This window comes from Morone saxatilis, unplaced genomic scaffold (assembly GCF_004916995.1).
Source record: "Morone saxatilis isolate NCDOM2014 unplaced genomic scaffold, NCSU_SB_2.0 Contig23, whole genome shotgun sequence".
Classification (NCBI taxonomy): domain Eukaryota; kingdom Metazoa; phylum Chordata; class Actinopteri; family Moronidae; genus Morone; species Morone saxatilis.
In genome coordinates, this window is record NW_023339796.1 from 17,599,608 (window position 1) to 17,616,661 (window position 17,054).

The window sequence follows — 17,054 nt, forward strand, 5'->3', positions numbered from 1 at the left end:
ATGTCGTTTTATTTAAAAAAAAAAAAAAAAAAGTATTTACAGAAGCTGCGCTGTTAGGCCAGTTCGACTTTAAAAACACAGTGGAACCTCGTTGAGTTGCATAATCACACCAGATCTTGAACGCAGCATCGTTGAGGCTGTTCGAGTCCCTCAGTAGCAGCGCCAGTGGTAAGCGCTCCGAAAACCCAAACAAACACCAACAGCTGCATTATTAAAGACGTGTATTATCGCGAAAAAGTGTAATCCCGCTCGTGTTTGCAGATTGTGTTTGAATAATCCCTCTCTCGGAGGCTCCGTTGCTCAGGAGAAGGTAACAGCCACACGGTATCGTCACGAAACACTGCAAGTTAGCTCGCTAGCACTTAGCAGGCTGATGAATGTGTGCTGCCGCTGCTAAGGTAGCCATTTTGAAACTGTTCTTCCAACGAAGCCAGGTCTGTTTACCTCTATTGTATGTTCGTGACAGCTGCTTAAATACACTCTTCTAGCCACCGCGAGCATATTAAATGCGTTTTTACTTTGCTAAGCCCCTTAACCGTATTAATTAATTTCAACTACCTAGCAGCTTTCGTGGGCTAGTTAACAGACTGAGTACCGCCAGCTATTAGCTAACAGTTGCTACGCTAATGGTAACCTTAGTTAACTAAACAGAGTTCGCTAGCAGCAGAGTTAGGACTGATCTGATAACGTTGTTAGTTAGTGATTAACGTTGTCTAGTTGGCGAACGCCACCGCCGCTTTGCGTCTTAATTGTATTTCGATGCACTTTAATCCATAACATTACTCAGCTAACGTTAGTTAGCATGGTGAAACGTGCATGTAACGCTGCTGTGTGTTGAGTTGGACTGCTGCAGGGTTTGTGGACATGTGGGATTCCCACCGTGTACCATGATGTGACAGTGGGTACTTCCCGAAATGAGCAGTATTTGTGTTGCCGTCAGTGACCGGAGTGTTGTTTCACAGTGACAGTCTGTGCTGCACATTGTTGCCCGTGTCCGTGGCAAACTCGTTGATGTTATGTAATAGTTCAGTGGGAATACGCTAACGAGTCCGTTGTAGCTCTGAGTTTGTGCACACGGGGGCTATTTTTGTTTAGGTGTTGAATCTGTGTTGTATAGCATGTTTGAACGAGGCGTTGGGATTGTGAACCTCAGTTTCATCCAGCATTACACACAGTGCCAGGCCTGTTTATATGCGCAGCAGTCTGGGGAGAAGAACCGAGAAATAAAGTGTTCAAGTTATTTTTACACTGGTATAAATATTTCATCTCCCAAAGCCGGCACAATTTCATAAAGGAGCCAGCTTCCAGCATGACATGGTTCTTGGATCACTGAGTCATGATTTTTCACTCGTACCTCTCAAAATGTGTTTGAAGTGTCAAACTCAGTTTCTGTTAAGACACTGGTTGTGTCTTGAGTTGGAAGCTATTTTGGGTTGAACATCTGCAGTAACACTGGTGTAGAGGTATGAAGGGAAATGTTGGTTTAATATAAATTCCTCTGTTTTCTCAGTAGCCAGCTCACTAGGCATACCAAACTAAAACGAACAGGATCTGATACAGCAGTTATCGGGAGGTGTTGATTCAACTATATGGACATTTTGGAAGCTGTACTTTGTGTTGCTGTTGCACCGTATCGCATTACCCTGCAATGTGTTTTCTAACATTTTGAGCAATGCTCTGTCCACCCCATTTATATAAATAACGGTTGAACAAATATTAGGAACAATTTACAATCGGTTCAACAGTGCCACAATCATACAGCTGAATCAACAACACCCCTCTAAAACACTACTCAAAAACAATATAGCTTTTATAAAGGAAGCATTTAAGATGTTTTTTTCTGAATGAAGACTGACACTGTTTGTGTTTACTGCAGGTCCAGTCTGTTCCTGTGCAGATACCAGTGAAGCCTCAACAAGAAACAGCACGGAAACTTAATGAGTGAGGGAAAAAAACTCATTCAAGAAGAAAAGGAAAGACCCACTTGACAAATTTTGGACACATGCTATTCTTCAACCTTCATTTTTTCCCACGAGAAAAAGAAGTTGATTGAACTGTCTTGAGGATTTCTTATTGGACGCGTGTCATTGTTGTTAAAGGACTCTTCTGCATTCGATGACGCGAAGACCTTCTGAATTGTGGAAGACTTTTGTGTAGCTTTTGAGCTTGCATATCTATGAAATCAGAGCCATCCCCTATATCTGTTTCAATCAGAAAACCCAAGATAGTTAAATGGGCATCCTACAAATGTGATATTAAAACACATAAAGATAAAAACGGCATTATAATGCATCATCCAGCAGCATCTCTATTTCACTAACCAAAACTGAAAATGTCGGCAATGTAACATAGGGTTTTACTTCCTTCATTGTCATGTGACTTTGAACCTTTTGAGCATTGTTTTCTTCAAAACCACACAGTCTTTTTCATCAGTTTAATGAGGTGAGCAGTGGTTTTCAGTGACCTCCATAGCCAATAAAAGGCTGTCCTCCCGAACTCATTTTTTCTTTTCTGCATGCGTTTCAGTCGATCTTAAAATGATTCGGTAAAAGGTGAGCCGCCGTTAAAAACATACTGGCACGCAGTGTGGCAGGACAACACCTGTCTCTCTCTCCTCCATCTGGTGTCAAAGTGGAACTGCTACACAAACTGCTGTCCATATTCCTGGGCAGACCATTTTCACAGACTGCTTTTCTTACAGTAATAATAAGACAACCTGGCTCTTCCTCACCTTTGGGACAAATCAATTTAGTTTGCCAATCAGCATAAAGTCCAATCAGGTTTTGAGTCTTACTCCTGACAATAAGAGCAAATGGTTCAAATAAGTTGGTGAAGGATTTAATCTGCCTGGAAAAGAAATTACACGGACTGGAAACCATTGCAATTCATCGGAGACGTGACCGGCTCAGGAGCTGCTTGGGAATCTGGTTCAAGAAGCGAAATCGGTCCCATAGACCTCAACGCTTCTGCTTTAAAATCGACTTCCTGCTTGGCCAGTTCTCTGGATTGCCATTCCAGATCATTCCTGCGACCTTTCGACCCATCTCCCAGTGTTTCACCCTGGACGAAGGGATCTGCCTCTGGGGAAAGGGGCTGTGCTGTCCTGGCGGAGGTGGAGAGGGGGTTGTCGGTGTGCTGCTCCCCGTCTGTCAGTGCACACACACTGTGATCAGTGCCAACGGGCCTGAGGAACCGAGCCCAGCCGGACCGAGAGAGGAGGCAGAGGACTTCAGAGCCACAGACTCTGGGGTAATGATAACATTTCACCTGACTGACTTGGCCAGGTCAAACATCTATGGATGTACACCAAAGCCTTTCAATTAATTGCTGTGGTGTGGTCCTTTTTAACTTATTTGTCAACTTGCACGCAAAATCATTTTAAAATTAAAACGTTGAGAGAAATCAAGCACGATGAGCTATATAAATGTATCACATACTCACATTGCAAAGTAATACTTGTTTGATGCTGCACAAGATATTTTCCATCCAGGCTGTCAACCAGTTATCAACTTCACAGGCACAGCTGCAGCAAGTCGAGCTTTGTTGTTTTCTGCTAAGAATAGGACTCTTTGGCTCGTCTTGAGGGAGACCTTTATGCAGTGAATTTCGAAATAACTAATGGTAGACAAAAACACTTGAAAGAGATCAGATGAAATCAAAGCTAGATGAGCGTGAAAGGGAATTTGAATCATGTTTCTGTGGTTGAAATAGCAGAATCAGAATTTTAAACATGTCTTTCCTTCTGTCTGTTTCTTTCAGATCCTGGCCATGAGGTTTGATGCCTCGATCCACTGACCGGAAACACTGGACCTAAATGGCGCAGCATGACTTTGTCCCTGCCTGGCTTAACTTCTCCACGCCCCAGCCTGCCAAGGTGTGTGTGCATATGTACTGTATGTATTTGAGAGTGTGTTGATCACAGGAAACAATGGTTATTGAGACTGCCTGAAATGATAAATGTCAGAGTGAAAGCTCACACCTTTTTTAGTGAGTGTCTGTGTGTGTTTGTTTGTGTGTGCAGTCAGCGACAAGTCCCCCTCAGGGACTGACAGTGCAGTCAGTACATGGTTCAGCAGACTCTCACCTAGACATTGTGTACCTTCATGAAAAGGGGAATAGAAAAAGTGGATTTCATGGAGAGTTTTTGGGATTTCTGCATCCAAGCAATGTTCTTTCCTCAATAGGAAAAAGTTGTATTTTGTGGTGGAGGTTGGACAGAAGTGCAGCTATTACAGATGAACTAAAGAATGTATGGATTTCCTGTAAATCACAAATCAAATTCCTGGAAGGACTGGTTTGAGGTGTTCAGAGAAGAGCTAGATCTATGTAAAATGTATATCATGGTATGTGATGATGGTGTTTTTGATTATCCTAACAAGACTACATTTAAATACTGCCTCGCCAAAACCTGCGTTACAGTCACGTGATTCAGTTTACTGGAAATGACTGCTGAAGTGAAATGGACAATACTCAACCTGCTCTGTTGTCATATCCACATGATTTATCAGTTATTTATCTTTATATCATTTTGATATTCCAACCAAATGGCAATTTTGTTACCATTCTGTCTTTGCATTTAATTTAATGAGGATTTTTTTTTAATAAAAATAATTAATTAATGACTGGCACATCTGGCTACCCTGGCAACACATGGTTGGTAAGTTTACATGGAAGTTCTGTAAATTGTTTAACAGTTACAATAAGTTAAGTTAGTTTATATGTAATATTGATGTTTTTTGTAAGAGTTTCCTCCACTGATTCCATTGTTGACACTAACCAGTGAAACAAACGGGAGGCTGTGTTTGATTAAAGCAAAGGAAGTGTCTGAACCATTTAAGAAGATTTAGTGAAGAGTGTGACTGCTCAACCTAGCTATTGTGTTATCCATTCAGCAAATGTTTGTTAGCATGTAAGCTCAGCTGGCTGGATAACATTTGCAGCTAGCCAAGTAAGTTGTCATTTTTCTCATGTTGGTAGTGTTTTTTCACAAGAACATTTGAACCAGATTGGTGATGATAATATGAGGAAGATTGATGGGTATTGACCGGAGCAGGATTGTAAAAGTAATTCAAATATTAAGTAAATGTATAGCCAGACTGTCTTCATTAGCATTTGTCTGCTAAAGCCATGTAACACAATTACGTCTCTTAGAAGAGAATAAGATCAGAAATTGATTGTTAATCTGTAGTTACAGGCAGTTTAAATGTCACAAGTATTGATTGTTGACTGCACTGACTCGATGATCTGTGTTGAAGTTGCCACAGACTGTCAGACATAGCTCTGTAATGTCAGTTTATACTCTCCCACAACGGCTCGGATTGACTCCAACAGAAGAAACAACAATTCACAGAAGCAACACCAGAGTTATTTTAATTGCTGGTCATAATTTGGACCGTGGCTGCAATTTAGGGGCCTGGAACCAGGCTGTATCCGCCACCTTTTACTTTAGATCAAATATACTTGAAAGTCAAATTTTAGGGGGCGGATGTTCGGCGAACGATTGGATTGATTTTTGTCCTTCCTTTTAGAAAAGGTGTTGAGCTGTCTGACTGTCGGTCTAAGATTGTGGTTGTGTTTCTCTTCAGAGCTCAGTGTAATCTGTGAGCCGGGAAGTTGCCCAGCTAAGGCCTGTCTGTAAAATCAAGAGTCAAGACAGTGAAATAATTGCACAGTCCATGTCCTGCTGACACATGACTTCACCTCAAAGTCATTTGTCTACAGGGATTAGTCTGCATACACTCTCCAGGGTTTGAGCTACAGTTTTCTGTACATAAAATTGCTGTATATTGTCTATTGTACTAAAAAATCCTTGAGATGACGCTTGCAGTGACCGGCTGAAGAACACAGTCTAATTTGATCTTTGAACTTTGGCTGGTGACAGAGATATGATTCATGTGGAACTGAGCATTTGGAGTTAATATTATCAAACGCATAGCTGTGCCAATGCAGTGACTTCAGGATTTACCACTAATAATTATGTACGCTGTGTTTTTCTGAAATGATGCACATTTCTTTCCAAGAAGATTCCATGATCGTTTTTAGGTCCTAGGGTATGTTTTTGTTCATTCTTTAAGAATAAATCCCTACATTGACAGTTTCACTTGGAGTTATTTTAGTTCTCAGAGTATGGAGCCGCTTTATGCTAATCTAAGTTTCTTCACAAGAACAAAGATAAAGTAGAGAAAAAATGACCTGTCCTGAAAAATGGTCTCAGAGTAATTGCTGTTTCTGTTTTGTAGTTTTCCTGTTGTCATTTTACCCTGGAAGAGTCGACTAACCCTGTCCCCTGTCTGTCCTCATTCAGTCCCCTGCTGCCAACCTTGAGAAACAAGGTGAGCCCCACCTCCACAGAGATGGCAGAACCGCTGTGAGCCGCCGCCGCCACAACTCCTCTGATGGCTTCTTCAACAACGGCTCCCTGCGCGCTCCAGCAGGTACGGCTCAGAACGATTACCTCTTCTGCTAACCCTGTTATTGTTATTACAACGCTTAACTGTGTGAAGGAAAGAAACTGTGAGAATACGAGGGGAAAAGAAAGAAGCCACGATGAGTTACAGTAACTGAGTTTTCACACTGTAGTGCTGGTGTAGCGCGGTGTACTGTAAGAAAATAATCACGTAGCAAAATATTAAAAGCTTTGTTGGGAATCGTGTCACCAAACTGTCTGGACCAATAAGACTGAAAACGATGTAAGTTGTTCTAGTGCAACAAACCCTACAGACTGATAAGGGAAATATAGTTGCATGAATCATATTAATGAACTACGAGACAAAGGGTTGGTGGTCTTCACAGGCTGTAATGCTGCTCCCTCACCCATACAGATCATTCACTTGTTGAACTGCTCAGGGATCAGATAAGCAGCCTGCTGCTCTTTGTAGTCATCATAAGTGTATAGATTGCTGGAGCCTTTTTTTCTCGTGCTGCTTGAATGAGACAAAGAACAGCTAATTTCAGTGTCATTTTATTGTAACTAGAGCTGCCATTGTCACAGGGACAGACTCCTTAGTGAAGATCATATATGCATCTTGGAGAGATGGATACATGTACAGCTGTTCAACATCTGCACACAATGCATCTCAGACCACCAGTGTTTTTTGTTAAAGCTGGTCGTAGAAGTGTTTGTGTGCAGAATGAACGGGTAGAATTTAGAGCTTTCAGGGAACAACGCCGGTGTTTTTCATTCAGTTATGCCAAGTGTAAGTAAAGTGATTCTGCTGGGTTATCATCGTGTGAAGTTGAAGATGATGGAGAGCAGCTGACCTCTCCCGAAAGAGCACATTATTCAGGTCCCTGTTGTGGATAAGGACACAATTGAGGCCACATGCTCTGAAGACGGTGGTGGAGGCCGCGCCGTTGTAGCAGCCTTTGAAGCAGTTTAAGCATCTCACATGACATATACGGCTAACTTTACACCTCATTCAAACCATCAGTCCTTGTTGTAGTGTGGTGCCAGTTCAGTGTTGCTCATCTCCTTCTTTATGAAATCAATGGTTTGCTCTTGTGTTTTGTTTCTAGATCTCACATCTCCATTTAGTCATGTTTCATCTCAGTTTCTGCAGTGTTGTTCCTCTGGATGAAGGATTTTGTTGGGGGATTAGTTGTACCACCATGGTGCGTTCAGGTGCAGTGGCAGTTCAATCCCAGGTCCAAGAAGTTACGCTTCTTGTTCTTCACCCATTTGTCTTAAAGTCCAAGAGTTGTCTCTCCATTGTCCCTCAGTTCACGTTAGGCTGATCGTTAGTTGTACGTAGGCTCTGTGTCGGGCCTACGCAAATTAGCTAAGGCGTTATGAGCGCTTGTGTGTGTGTGTGGATTCTGAAACATTATTATGTCATCAGGGTTTTGTCTAAGTTGCTTGTCATTTTCAGACATGCACACACACCAAGCGGGTCAATCACAGTCGTTGCAGTCTGCTTCGCTGCAATGTGTAGTTGTAGATCTAGAAAGGTGGACGTCAGGCTTTGTCTCTACGGCGTAAGGTGCGAGGCTCCACCATACCTATGCTGTACCCATGGTGTGGATATGATGCAGAAGTATAAATCAGGCTCTTGTCTTTGCTCACCTTGAGCCGCCCTCAGCATTGGAAAGCAGAAGGGCAGCTTTATGTGTCTCTACTTGCTCTTGGTGTGCCCTGCCAGCCACTCATGTTGAACAAAATCTTTAACCGTCTTCTGAAAGTGTCTTTCCTTAATAGTCTTTACTATAACTGCTGGTGTAGTTACCTTGTAGGAGGTTGACGGTGGAGTGTATTTCCCCGTGTTCCCCACTCAGTAGTGCCTCTACCCTGTTTGGTGCTTTGGTCTTTTATTTAGTTTGTTTCTACAAATATTCTAGTAGTTTTAGTAACTGCCTTTTTAGTCAATAAGATAATAACAGATCTCAAAGGACTTTATGGATTACAACCAGCCTCATCACCAGGTTGACTTGTGGGGCGCATCCCACATTTTCCATATACATCTAATCTACATTTTTCGGCCTACCTGTTTTTAGTGCCATTTTATATTCAGAACAATTCTCAATTTAAAAAAAGTACCTGTACAGTGAATCTGAATGTTATTCTGCCTGACACTTGCTTTCTGTTTTCAGTCTCAGTTAACATTATGGCCGTTTGCCCAACCAGCCGACAGGGAAGCAGATCTTTTAGTGGCAGCGTAACAAAAACAGCCATTCAGTAAACTATCTGATAACAGTAAGCATTATTTGCTTGCATTTCATTAGCTCACGTATGTACGTTTGCTCTCTCTTCAGGTGACGGATGGCAGCAGCCCTCTCTGCTTCTGAGGCACGACTCTGTGGACTCGGGGGTGGCCAAAGGAGGGCATGGTGGGCTGGCAGGGGGCTCGTGTTGGAAGGAAACACCCAGCTGGCATGGAGCCTCGCGGGGTGCCCAGGACGGCCACCACCACCAGGGACGCCACCCCAAGCGGGTAGGAGGCGACAGGGACAGGCAGGTGGGGCACCGGCAGCGCAATGGCAACTTTCATCCCCGCAAGGCCACCTCGTACCAGGACAAGTTCCCCAACGAGGAACGCAAAGACAGCAAAGACGACAAGCTGAAGTTCGTGGAAGAGGACTTTGTGAGTAGATAGCCGTCACTGATTTTTTTCTGTGCACGTCGCTGACATAGATACCTTGAGTCAGTGGCAAAGCTATTTGAATTGTTAAATAAACGGTTCATAATACGAAGTATATTTTTAGGGAAATGGTGGATGTTCACACTGCACTTGACCTTCGATAATTAAAAACATTGTCAGAAACAATTTTCCATTTTGTCCCCATATTTACCTTGGGATTTGTTTTTGTTTTTTAGCCTTCCCTCAACCCTGAAACAACTGGAAAGCCTGGGAGTCAGATGCGAGCGGTGGCTCCCCATGCTGGAGTGTGGGGTAAGAGCTCCCAGTCCACATTGTATTTAAATACTGAACAAACAAGAGACGATTAAAAGTTTAAGCTCTCTTTTATCAGTTTTTTGTCCTCACCGTTGTAACATTTCATGTCTAACTGATTGTGTTGCAGAAAATCCCCCTAGTGGCAAACAGATGGTGTCCAAAATGCTGGTTATCAAGAAGGTTTCCAAGGAGGACCCCAGCACAGCCTTCTCTGCGGGGTTTGCCACTGCTGGCGCCTTGCCCACCAACGGCAGCAAAACTCCCATTGCAGGCTCCAGTGTCTACAAGAACCTGGTCCCAAAGCCTGCTGTGGCCCCCACCAAAGTAAGACTCAAATGAAACAACTAGCTTGATTTCTCCCTGCAGACGAGCAAGAGTTACTAATAAAAGCACGTTTGTTTTGAGTAGATAACAGGCTTTGCATACTGCATGTACCAGTCATGTTGGTGCTTCGCTGAGATGGAAGCAGTCTCTCCGTTTGTGACAGAGACTCATTATATGTTCCAGAGCACCCAGTGGAAATCCGGTGGTAGAGAGATCACGAAGTCTGGCCTTCACATGCCAGGCCGAGATTCAGTCTTCACCAGCCCCGTCTCTGCAGCCAAACCCAGCACCCCAGTCAGTGCACCACAGCACAACACCCCGAAAGAGGTGAGGATAATGGTGGGGAAATAACTAACTTTATGTCCATAACTACAACAGACATTTAAGGATTTTCCAACCCCAACAAGAACAGTATTTTTAAATGTTTAAAAGTTTTCCTAGTAAAAAAACTGCAACGCAAGCAAACTGGTAAAATTCCAGTGTAGCAGTCTGTTTTAAACTCTTAGTTCTTATGGCTGCATTCGTGACACATGTAGTTAGCCTGTCGCTGTGTAAGTAAATCACAGGTTTTATCTAAACATAGTAATTATGTGTTAGTGTGGTTGGTGGCTGAAACACTTACTCGCATGTGCACATGGAGTTTTTTTTTTTTCCCTTTGCAGCAGTATATGCAATCTGTCTTCTGTCCACTGTATTAAAATGTTGTCATCTGTGGTCATAAACTTATCAAAGTATATACTTTGAAAGATTTTACTGGCCAAATAGATTCAATAGCATGGATTGGCGTCTCAGTTGGGAAAAAAACAAACAATTTCAAGTTAGTTTTCTTCTTTTCCTCTCTCCCTTCCTCCGTGTGTTGCTGTCACACCTACAGCACCCTTCCAGCACGACTCCTCCCATAGACATTGCCCCGTCGAGGCTGAAGCTGATGCGCCGTGGTCCGGACCGCAAAAGTGAGTTCCTGCGAGCTCTGAAGGACGAGGGCACCGGAGAGCTGACGACAAGCAGCAGCCCAGGAACATCAGGAGAGGTAGGCAGCCGTTTGGCTCCGTTTCATAAAGCATCACACTGCACAGCACGGTACTTAGAGGCAATGACAGAGATGCTTGACAGACTGCTGTCAAATTTAGACCTGTCCTGTCTATTTTTGAAATGAATGTCATAGTACCAGATGAGAGCCATACTGTTAGTCTGCACATAAACACAGTTGGTACATTAAAGTGTCAAATCCAACAACTAAATATTCCAAAAAATTCACAAGACTTCGGCTTTGTTGTTGCAGTTTGCTCAAAGTTTGACATTGTGTCAGACCGTTTGAAATTTAAATTGCGTTCTCTTGCCGTGTGAATTTTTTCAGGGTGAAAGCAGCACCCCAGAGCCCAAAGCCTACAGCGAGGAAGTCTGCCACGAGAATGGTCTGTCCTACTCCCTCAGTGACTCAGACACAGAACACCTGTCCAGCTCCCTGGAGGCAGAGCACCGGTAGGACACCGCTAACAGCCTTAAACACACACACACACTATCACTTCAACCGCCACGCACACACACACACACACAATCAGTCTCTAACACACACACACACAATCAGTCTCTAACACACACACACACACACTATCACTCTCTCGCTCACGCACACACACACACTATCACTCTCTAACACACACACAGACCATCAACTAAGCAGAAAATCACCATGCTTTTCTAGGTTGCTGAAGGCCATGGGTTGGCAGGAGTACCCAGAAAACGATGACAACTTCCTGCCCCTGACGGAGGATGAGCTGAGAGAGTTCCAGACTAAAACCGAACAGGTGAGCACTCCGAGAATCATCTCGTGTCACTGGAGTGCTTTGTGCCTTTTATGTATTTTATCTCATACGCACACTCATCGTCCGTGTCTATTTGACCAGCTGAAGAGGAACGGCATGCAGAGGAACGGGGCTCTCCCGAGGGCGCGGGGTGTCACCCTCCACTTCACCCCCTGGAGGAGTGTGGCGGAGGCGAACGTCGAGGAGGGCTCCGATTCCGAAACCAGTAGCAGCAGCCAGACCTCTGACGACGACGACTGCATCAAATCCTAACGTGGCTTTACGGAACAAAAAAAACACAACAGCCAACACAACATCCCAGCAAGCAATCCCCCTCTTCCTCTCTCATCTTTGTTTTTAGAGCACCATTTTGAATTTCTTTTGTTTTGATTTTTTTGTTGTCATTCTTGCACAAGGGAAAAACCAATCATATCCCAGTGAAGGGGGAGATTCCTGCTCCGCCAGACGTCGTTTTCCCTGCGTTTCCTCCTTCACTGCAGTCCCTGCCCTCTTTGAACCCCCACCCCCCTCCCCTACTTCCTTTTTCTTCCTCGCTTTGTGGAACTGAAGTGTTCATCAAGAAAAGAAGGGCAATGAATGCACACTTGATTCTGCTTTAAACAGACTAACTCATTTCATTGATGATGCTGATGACACATTATTAATGATATTAATAAAAATTGGTTCCTGACAAGCTGATATGTTTCAATATGAATCTGGCTACTGTGGTGTTTTGAGTGTAATTTACTTTCTGTAGATCAGTTTTTAAAAGTATTGATCCTACGCTGCCTGCTATCAACCTGAGTGCTAAGATAATGAATTTGAATAGATTCAGCTACTGGCCAGTTGTACAGTCAGTCTTTCCCTGCCAAGAACAACAAATGCAGCACACTATTTTATTAGTGCTGAATATAACTGAGCCTGTACTTTGAACTGCTCTTAGGACAGGATTGCATTGTCTGTTTTTTTTTTTTTTGATTTATGTTTTGTAGCGTAGTGCAGGAACAAGGAGCCTTACTTTGTCAGATACCAATGTAGAACCAAACCACATCTTTCATGAAGATGGTCATATTAGCTATTTTAAATGAACAAATTGGGGTTTGTGAAAAGAAAACTACCAACTTAATGCTTTAAAGATGAGGATTTTCAGCTATGGCTTGGATTTAATTCAGACTTTAAAGCGAAGGCTTTCAATTTTGGAGGTGTCAGAAAATTATATAAAAGGATCCTTCTATGTACATAAATTCACTTTTATAGCTTTTAAAAGTTTCTTTTGGTGTTATATTCAAAATTATATAGGCCTTTTTTTCAGCGGACATTTTGACTCATTGGTAAAATCACTAGCTATTACTAATTAACGATGGCTTAATTCTATTCAAATAGTAAGCTATGACCATGAGCCAGAAACCTGATAGCGATTTACACCTGTTGCTTTAATTCTATGACAAGTAAAGATGTTCACAGTGAAGCTTTAGGTCTGTTGAAAAGAGAAAGCGATTGGCTAATTAGACCACTTCTCAGTTTGATGTTGGTCAGAGCTTTGCTGGAGTCATTCTGTGCTAAAATCAACACATGTACAGGCTGTTTCTCATTTAAGTGTTAGGCCCAAAGCCCTGCTTCTGCTTTTCCTGATAGAACTGAGGCCCATTAACTTCCCAATAGGATTTGACATATGACATAGCATGAACCTGTGATAACACAGTTCATTTACATGTCAAGCATTTTAAATATGTAATTCCAAGAGGCAAATTAGTGGATCAACAACAATACAAGGTTCTACTTAAATGTTACCAGTTAAGAGGTTTTAGTCCTCAGTCTGTATTAAACAGCAGCACACTGGGTCATAGGCTGAAGCTCCACAATCAAGGGAGAGGAAACATTTGAACACAATCAGAAATATTATTTTTGGCAGAAAACTGACACAAGGGAACAGAAATAAAAGTGCCATCCATGAAATTAAAGAACATTTGTTTAGAGGCAATGCCTTCCTAAAGTCACTTGTGCATGACAACTTTTCTATCAAACAATATTTATTGAAATTTTATAGCTTACATATGGGAACACACTAACATTACAACAGGCATAGAAAAAGAAACACATATTTACAACAGCAAACAGGTGTAGAAAGTGAAGTGAGCGTGGCATTTTTGTGAGTCTCTTCTTGGGTGGAGTCGAGTGTAGCTTCACTTACTGAAAAGAGAATAAGAGTTTGAGTCAGACTCAGCAGCAAAAAATCTATTTAACACAGTTCGGACATGAACTAGCCCTGATTCATTATGCTCACGAGGTGGGATAGTCTTTATTTTGAGCTACAAATTGTTTAAGGAGCGTTAAACAGTACTGTGAGACCTGAGCATCTCTCACCTCTCGACTTCCATGTGTCCGTTAGCGTCTCCGTTGGCTTTGTCAGCACCGTTAGTATTACCAGCGTCCTTCTTCACCTTCTTAACCACGTTCTCCTTCACTGGACTCTCATCTGATTTCCTCTGAAACACAGACGGGTTCATTCAAATGAGACTAACGCGCAACCGCTACTGCTACAGCTCTGAAATTCATTTTTATCAGTCAGAGAAACATCTGGCTGCCTTCACCTTCTTCCTGACCAGGTGGGAGATGTCAGAGACTGGAGCTTTGGAGGCGTGTCCGTTGGTAGAACTAACTCCGTTGGTTGATGTGCTGTTAATCTGGGTAGAAAAAAAAAAAAAACACGACTCATTAATAGTCATTTAAAAAGCCAATCAAATCAAGTGTGTGTGGGCAATACAGTAAGATCATATTCTTACATACACAGAGGCCCATCACTAGTATGTATTCACACACACACACACACAGACTGCACTTTACCTTTGGAGCAGGTGAGGAGTTGCCAGTCTGTGTTGAGGATCCTGGGAAAGCAGAGGAAGTGGAGCCTCCGTCCTGACAGGTGCACGAAATGAAGTTAGAATCAAAGTTTTATACGTCTGACCTTTACAGTCCGAGTAGCTCCACCCTCCTTTACCATCACATCTAAAGTGGTACCATAAATGCAAAGATTACAGAATTCATCTATACTTGCAGCAATCAATGCACATTGTTAGTTTCTTATCAGGCGTTCATATTACCTTTGATTGTATGTTTTGATGATTATTTACTGCTTGTTCATTTCCATTCCGTATCAACGGGGGACTATGAATGACGAGCGAACACGCCAGGAGACAGCAAATCTGTCAACTGGATGATCGTTTCATTTCAAATATGAACAGACCCAGTGCACTACATTTGCTTTCCATAATGTATGCAAGCATGTACACCAGTTTTAGCTAAATATTCCCACAATGCAATGTTTTACATTTGATAGATACCATCATGGATCACAAGTTATGTCTCTTTACATTCCTGACTCACCAGTACCCCCTTCACAGCCTCAGCGGCAGTGCTCGCCGTCTTCAGACCCTCTGTGGCATCCTCCACCTTCTCCTGGATCTCTGGCAGCAGCGCCTTCAGCTCCTCCATCTCCTTCCTCTCCTCAGGCAGAGCCTCTGGGCCCTCCGCCTTGTCTAGCAGCTCCTGCAGTTTGTCTGCCGGACACAGTGGGAATGTCAGCGCACAAAAGCCTTCGGCTCCTAAAACCCTGAGCATGTCATCCGTCGCCGGCCGTGCTTACCCAGCCTGCTCTTTATGACGGAGATGGAGCTCTTCAGCTCCTCGATGGCCTTGCTGTACTGGAGATTTAAGCTGTAGGTCAGACCCAGCTGGTAGTGGGTCTCGGCAAGCAGGCGGCTGTCTGAATCAAGGTGCTTCACCTGCAGCTTCAGACACTCCTGGAAATCCTCCAGAGCTTGCGTGTAATTCCCTGGAAGACAGAGGCAGCAGCTTAGACAGCAAGACAATGTCAGACGTTGAACACGTTGGGTTTTCGATGCATGTCCGTTTGGGCCTTAAAAAGGTCCAGTCGGTAGGGTTTAGTGGCATCCAGACAGTGTATATGATATGATATCATAGATCATATGATTAATGGATTGTTTAGCCTGTAAGCTTTCAGAAAATAGTGAAGAATATTGTGAAAATGTCCATCAGTTTCCAGGGCAGGTGATGTCTACAAAAACTTATTTGTCTGTTCAACAGTACAAAACACATTTTATTTACAATGACGTTACACAGATTAAAGCAGCAAACCTTCAGTTCTGGCTGGAACTTGCAAATGTTTGGTTTTTATCTGATACATGACTAATCATTAATGATCAAAACTGTCATAACTAATTGTTTCTCAATCAAATGATTAGGTGTAGAAGAATAGATCCATCTTAAGCTGCCCCCTCAGACATTTGTAAAGTGACAAAAATAAAGAGTGTGAAGACAGTCTGTTGAGCAACTTGTCCGTACCTGACTCAGCAGAAACTTCACCCAGTTTCAGGTGGGTCTGGGCTGCCATGAGCTGATCCTCTTTGTTCTCCTTCCTTGTTTAAAAAAAAACAAAAAAAACCCAACATCAATCAGTTAACATGGAAGATCAAAGTCAAATTTACCAATCGGGGTTCAGTGTTTCCGTTACCTTGTGTAGATGACTTTAGCCACTTCCAGCATTTCCCAGGCCAGCTGCAGGTTCCCCACCTCCTCATCCTCACTGTCCTGAAAAACACAACAGATTGTAAATCCGACACTTCCAACCTCACGTTCTCGTCAGCCTGACGTACTTTGAGCCGATTGGTCAAAGTACCTTCTCAGCAGTGCCGTCTCCTTCGCCCTCCATTTCTGCATCATCACAGTCTTCCTCCTCCTCCTCCTCCTCATCTGAAACATCAATAACATGATTAGATAAATTTGGTAACGTGCCATTACAACCATCATTAGACATTAACAATCAGGCTCCGTCATTAAAGGAGATAAACTCACCTTCTGCTTCCTCTTCCTTGTCGTTTTCTGTCTTGTCTTCACTTTCATCAGATTTGCTTCCATGAACTTTGCTCTTCTTTTCTGTCTTCTGTTGCTCATCAGCGTTTTCTTTATCTTCGCTCTGCTTCCCTTCGACCTTCTGTAAGTCCTCTTTTTCCTTCTCTGTGTCTTCCTTCTTTTTCTCTGCATCGTCTTCAGTCTTTTTCTGTGCGTCTTCAGTCTTCTGCCCGGGCCTTGTAACTTACTGTGCTCGTCTCGTTAAACTTCAACAGGGAGAAGGGTCAGGATGAGCTGAGGGTTTTGCGGCTCGACGCCCGCGCATGTTGGCGGAGAAAGAAATGGAGCCGAAGATCTGCAAGAGGAAGAAGACCGAATGATTGCAGGAGAAAGGGAAGAGCCGAAGATCAGAGAAAGGAAGAACGCGAAGATGCAGAGAAGAAGACCGAAGAGTGCAGAACGGGAGAAGGACCGAAAGATGCAGAAAGGAAGACCGAAAGATGCAGAGAAGAAGACCTGTGAATGAGTGCAGGGAAAGAAGACCGGAAGCATGGCAGAGAGAAAGACCGAATAAGGCAAGAAAAGAAGAGTCCGAAGATGCAGGAGAAGAAAGAAGGCCGAAGGGATTGCACGAAGAAAGGGGGCGAAAGACCGAATACTTTGCAGA

At 43.1% G+C, this 17,054-nt stretch overlaps 2 protein-coding genes across 5 annotated transcripts in view; one reads left to right on the top strand and one right to left on the bottom strand.

Moving 5' to 3' along the window:
- Positions 1 to 31: 31 nt before the first annotated feature.
- On the top strand, positions 32 to 12,233 carry gpbp1l1 (GC-rich promoter binding protein 1-like 1). Of its 4 annotated transcripts, none has more exons than XM_035670239.1 (12): positions 32 to 168; positions 1,877 to 3,249; positions 3,760 to 3,874; positions 6,305 to 6,434; positions 8,749 to 9,077; positions 9,311 to 9,386; positions 9,517 to 9,713; positions 9,897 to 10,040; positions 10,588 to 10,743; positions 11,071 to 11,195; positions 11,419 to 11,521; positions 11,621 to 12,233. In XM_035670239.1, the coding sequence occupies exons 3-12, from the start codon at positions 3,815 to 3,817 to the stop codon at positions 11,789 to 11,791; spliced, it is 1,491 nt and encodes a 496-aa protein (XP_035526132.1). In that variant the 5' UTR covers positions 32 to 168; positions 1,877 to 3,249; positions 3,760 to 3,814; the 3' UTR covers positions 11,792 to 12,233. The 4 variants fall into 4 exon arrangements, with proteins under 4 accessions (XP_035526132.1, XP_035526131.1, XP_035526134.1 ...); XM_035670238.1 differs by lacking the exon at positions 32 to 168 and adding an exon at positions 175 to 310; XM_035670240.1 differs by lacking the exon at positions 32 to 168 and adding an exon at positions 304 to 434.
- Positions 12,234 to 13,530: 1,297 nt separating this feature from the next.
- LOC118335104 (nuclear autoantigenic sperm protein-like) overlaps positions 13,531 to 17,054 on the bottom strand; it is a 4,698-nt gene continuing 1,174 nt past the window's right edge. The window contains exons 5-15 of the mRNA XM_035671304.1: positions 17,047 to 17,054; positions 16,391 to 16,613; positions 16,215 to 16,288; positions 16,050 to 16,126; positions 15,881 to 15,954; positions 15,162 to 15,350; positions 14,903 to 15,075; positions 14,363 to 14,434; positions 14,110 to 14,202; positions 13,883 to 14,004; positions 13,531 to 13,708 (exon numbers count right to left, since the gene is read on the bottom strand). The exon at positions 17,047 to 17,054 is cut by the window's right edge and continues 96 nt beyond it. Of these exons, the coding sequence (XP_035527197.1) occupies positions 13,702 to 13,708; positions 13,883 to 14,004; positions 14,110 to 14,202; positions 14,363 to 14,434; positions 14,903 to 15,075; positions 15,162 to 15,350; positions 15,881 to 15,954; positions 16,050 to 16,126; positions 16,215 to 16,288; positions 16,391 to 16,613; positions 17,047 to 17,054 (1,112 nt within the window). The 3' untranslated portion in view covers positions 13,531 to 13,701. The remainder of the gene's footprint in view (positions 13,709 to 13,882; positions 14,005 to 14,109; positions 14,203 to 14,362; positions 14,435 to 14,902; positions 15,076 to 15,161; positions 15,351 to 15,880; positions 15,955 to 16,049; positions 16,127 to 16,214; positions 16,289 to 16,390; positions 16,614 to 17,046) is intronic.

Bases quoted from the DNA above. Each gene is read 5' to 3' on its own strand.
- gpbp1l1 (XM_035670239.1), top strand. From the start codon at position 3,815: ATGGCGCAGCATGACTTTGTCCCTGCCTGGCTTAACTTCTCCACGCCC. The intron at 3,875-6,304 runs GTGTGTGTGCAT...GTCCTCATTCAG, and splicing joins CCACGCCCCAGCCTGCCAAG to TCCCCTGCTGCCAACCTTGA. The intron at 9,714-9,896 runs GTAAGACTCAAA...TATATGTTCCAG, and splicing joins CTGCTGTGGCCCCCACCAAA to AGCACCCAGTGGAAATCCGG.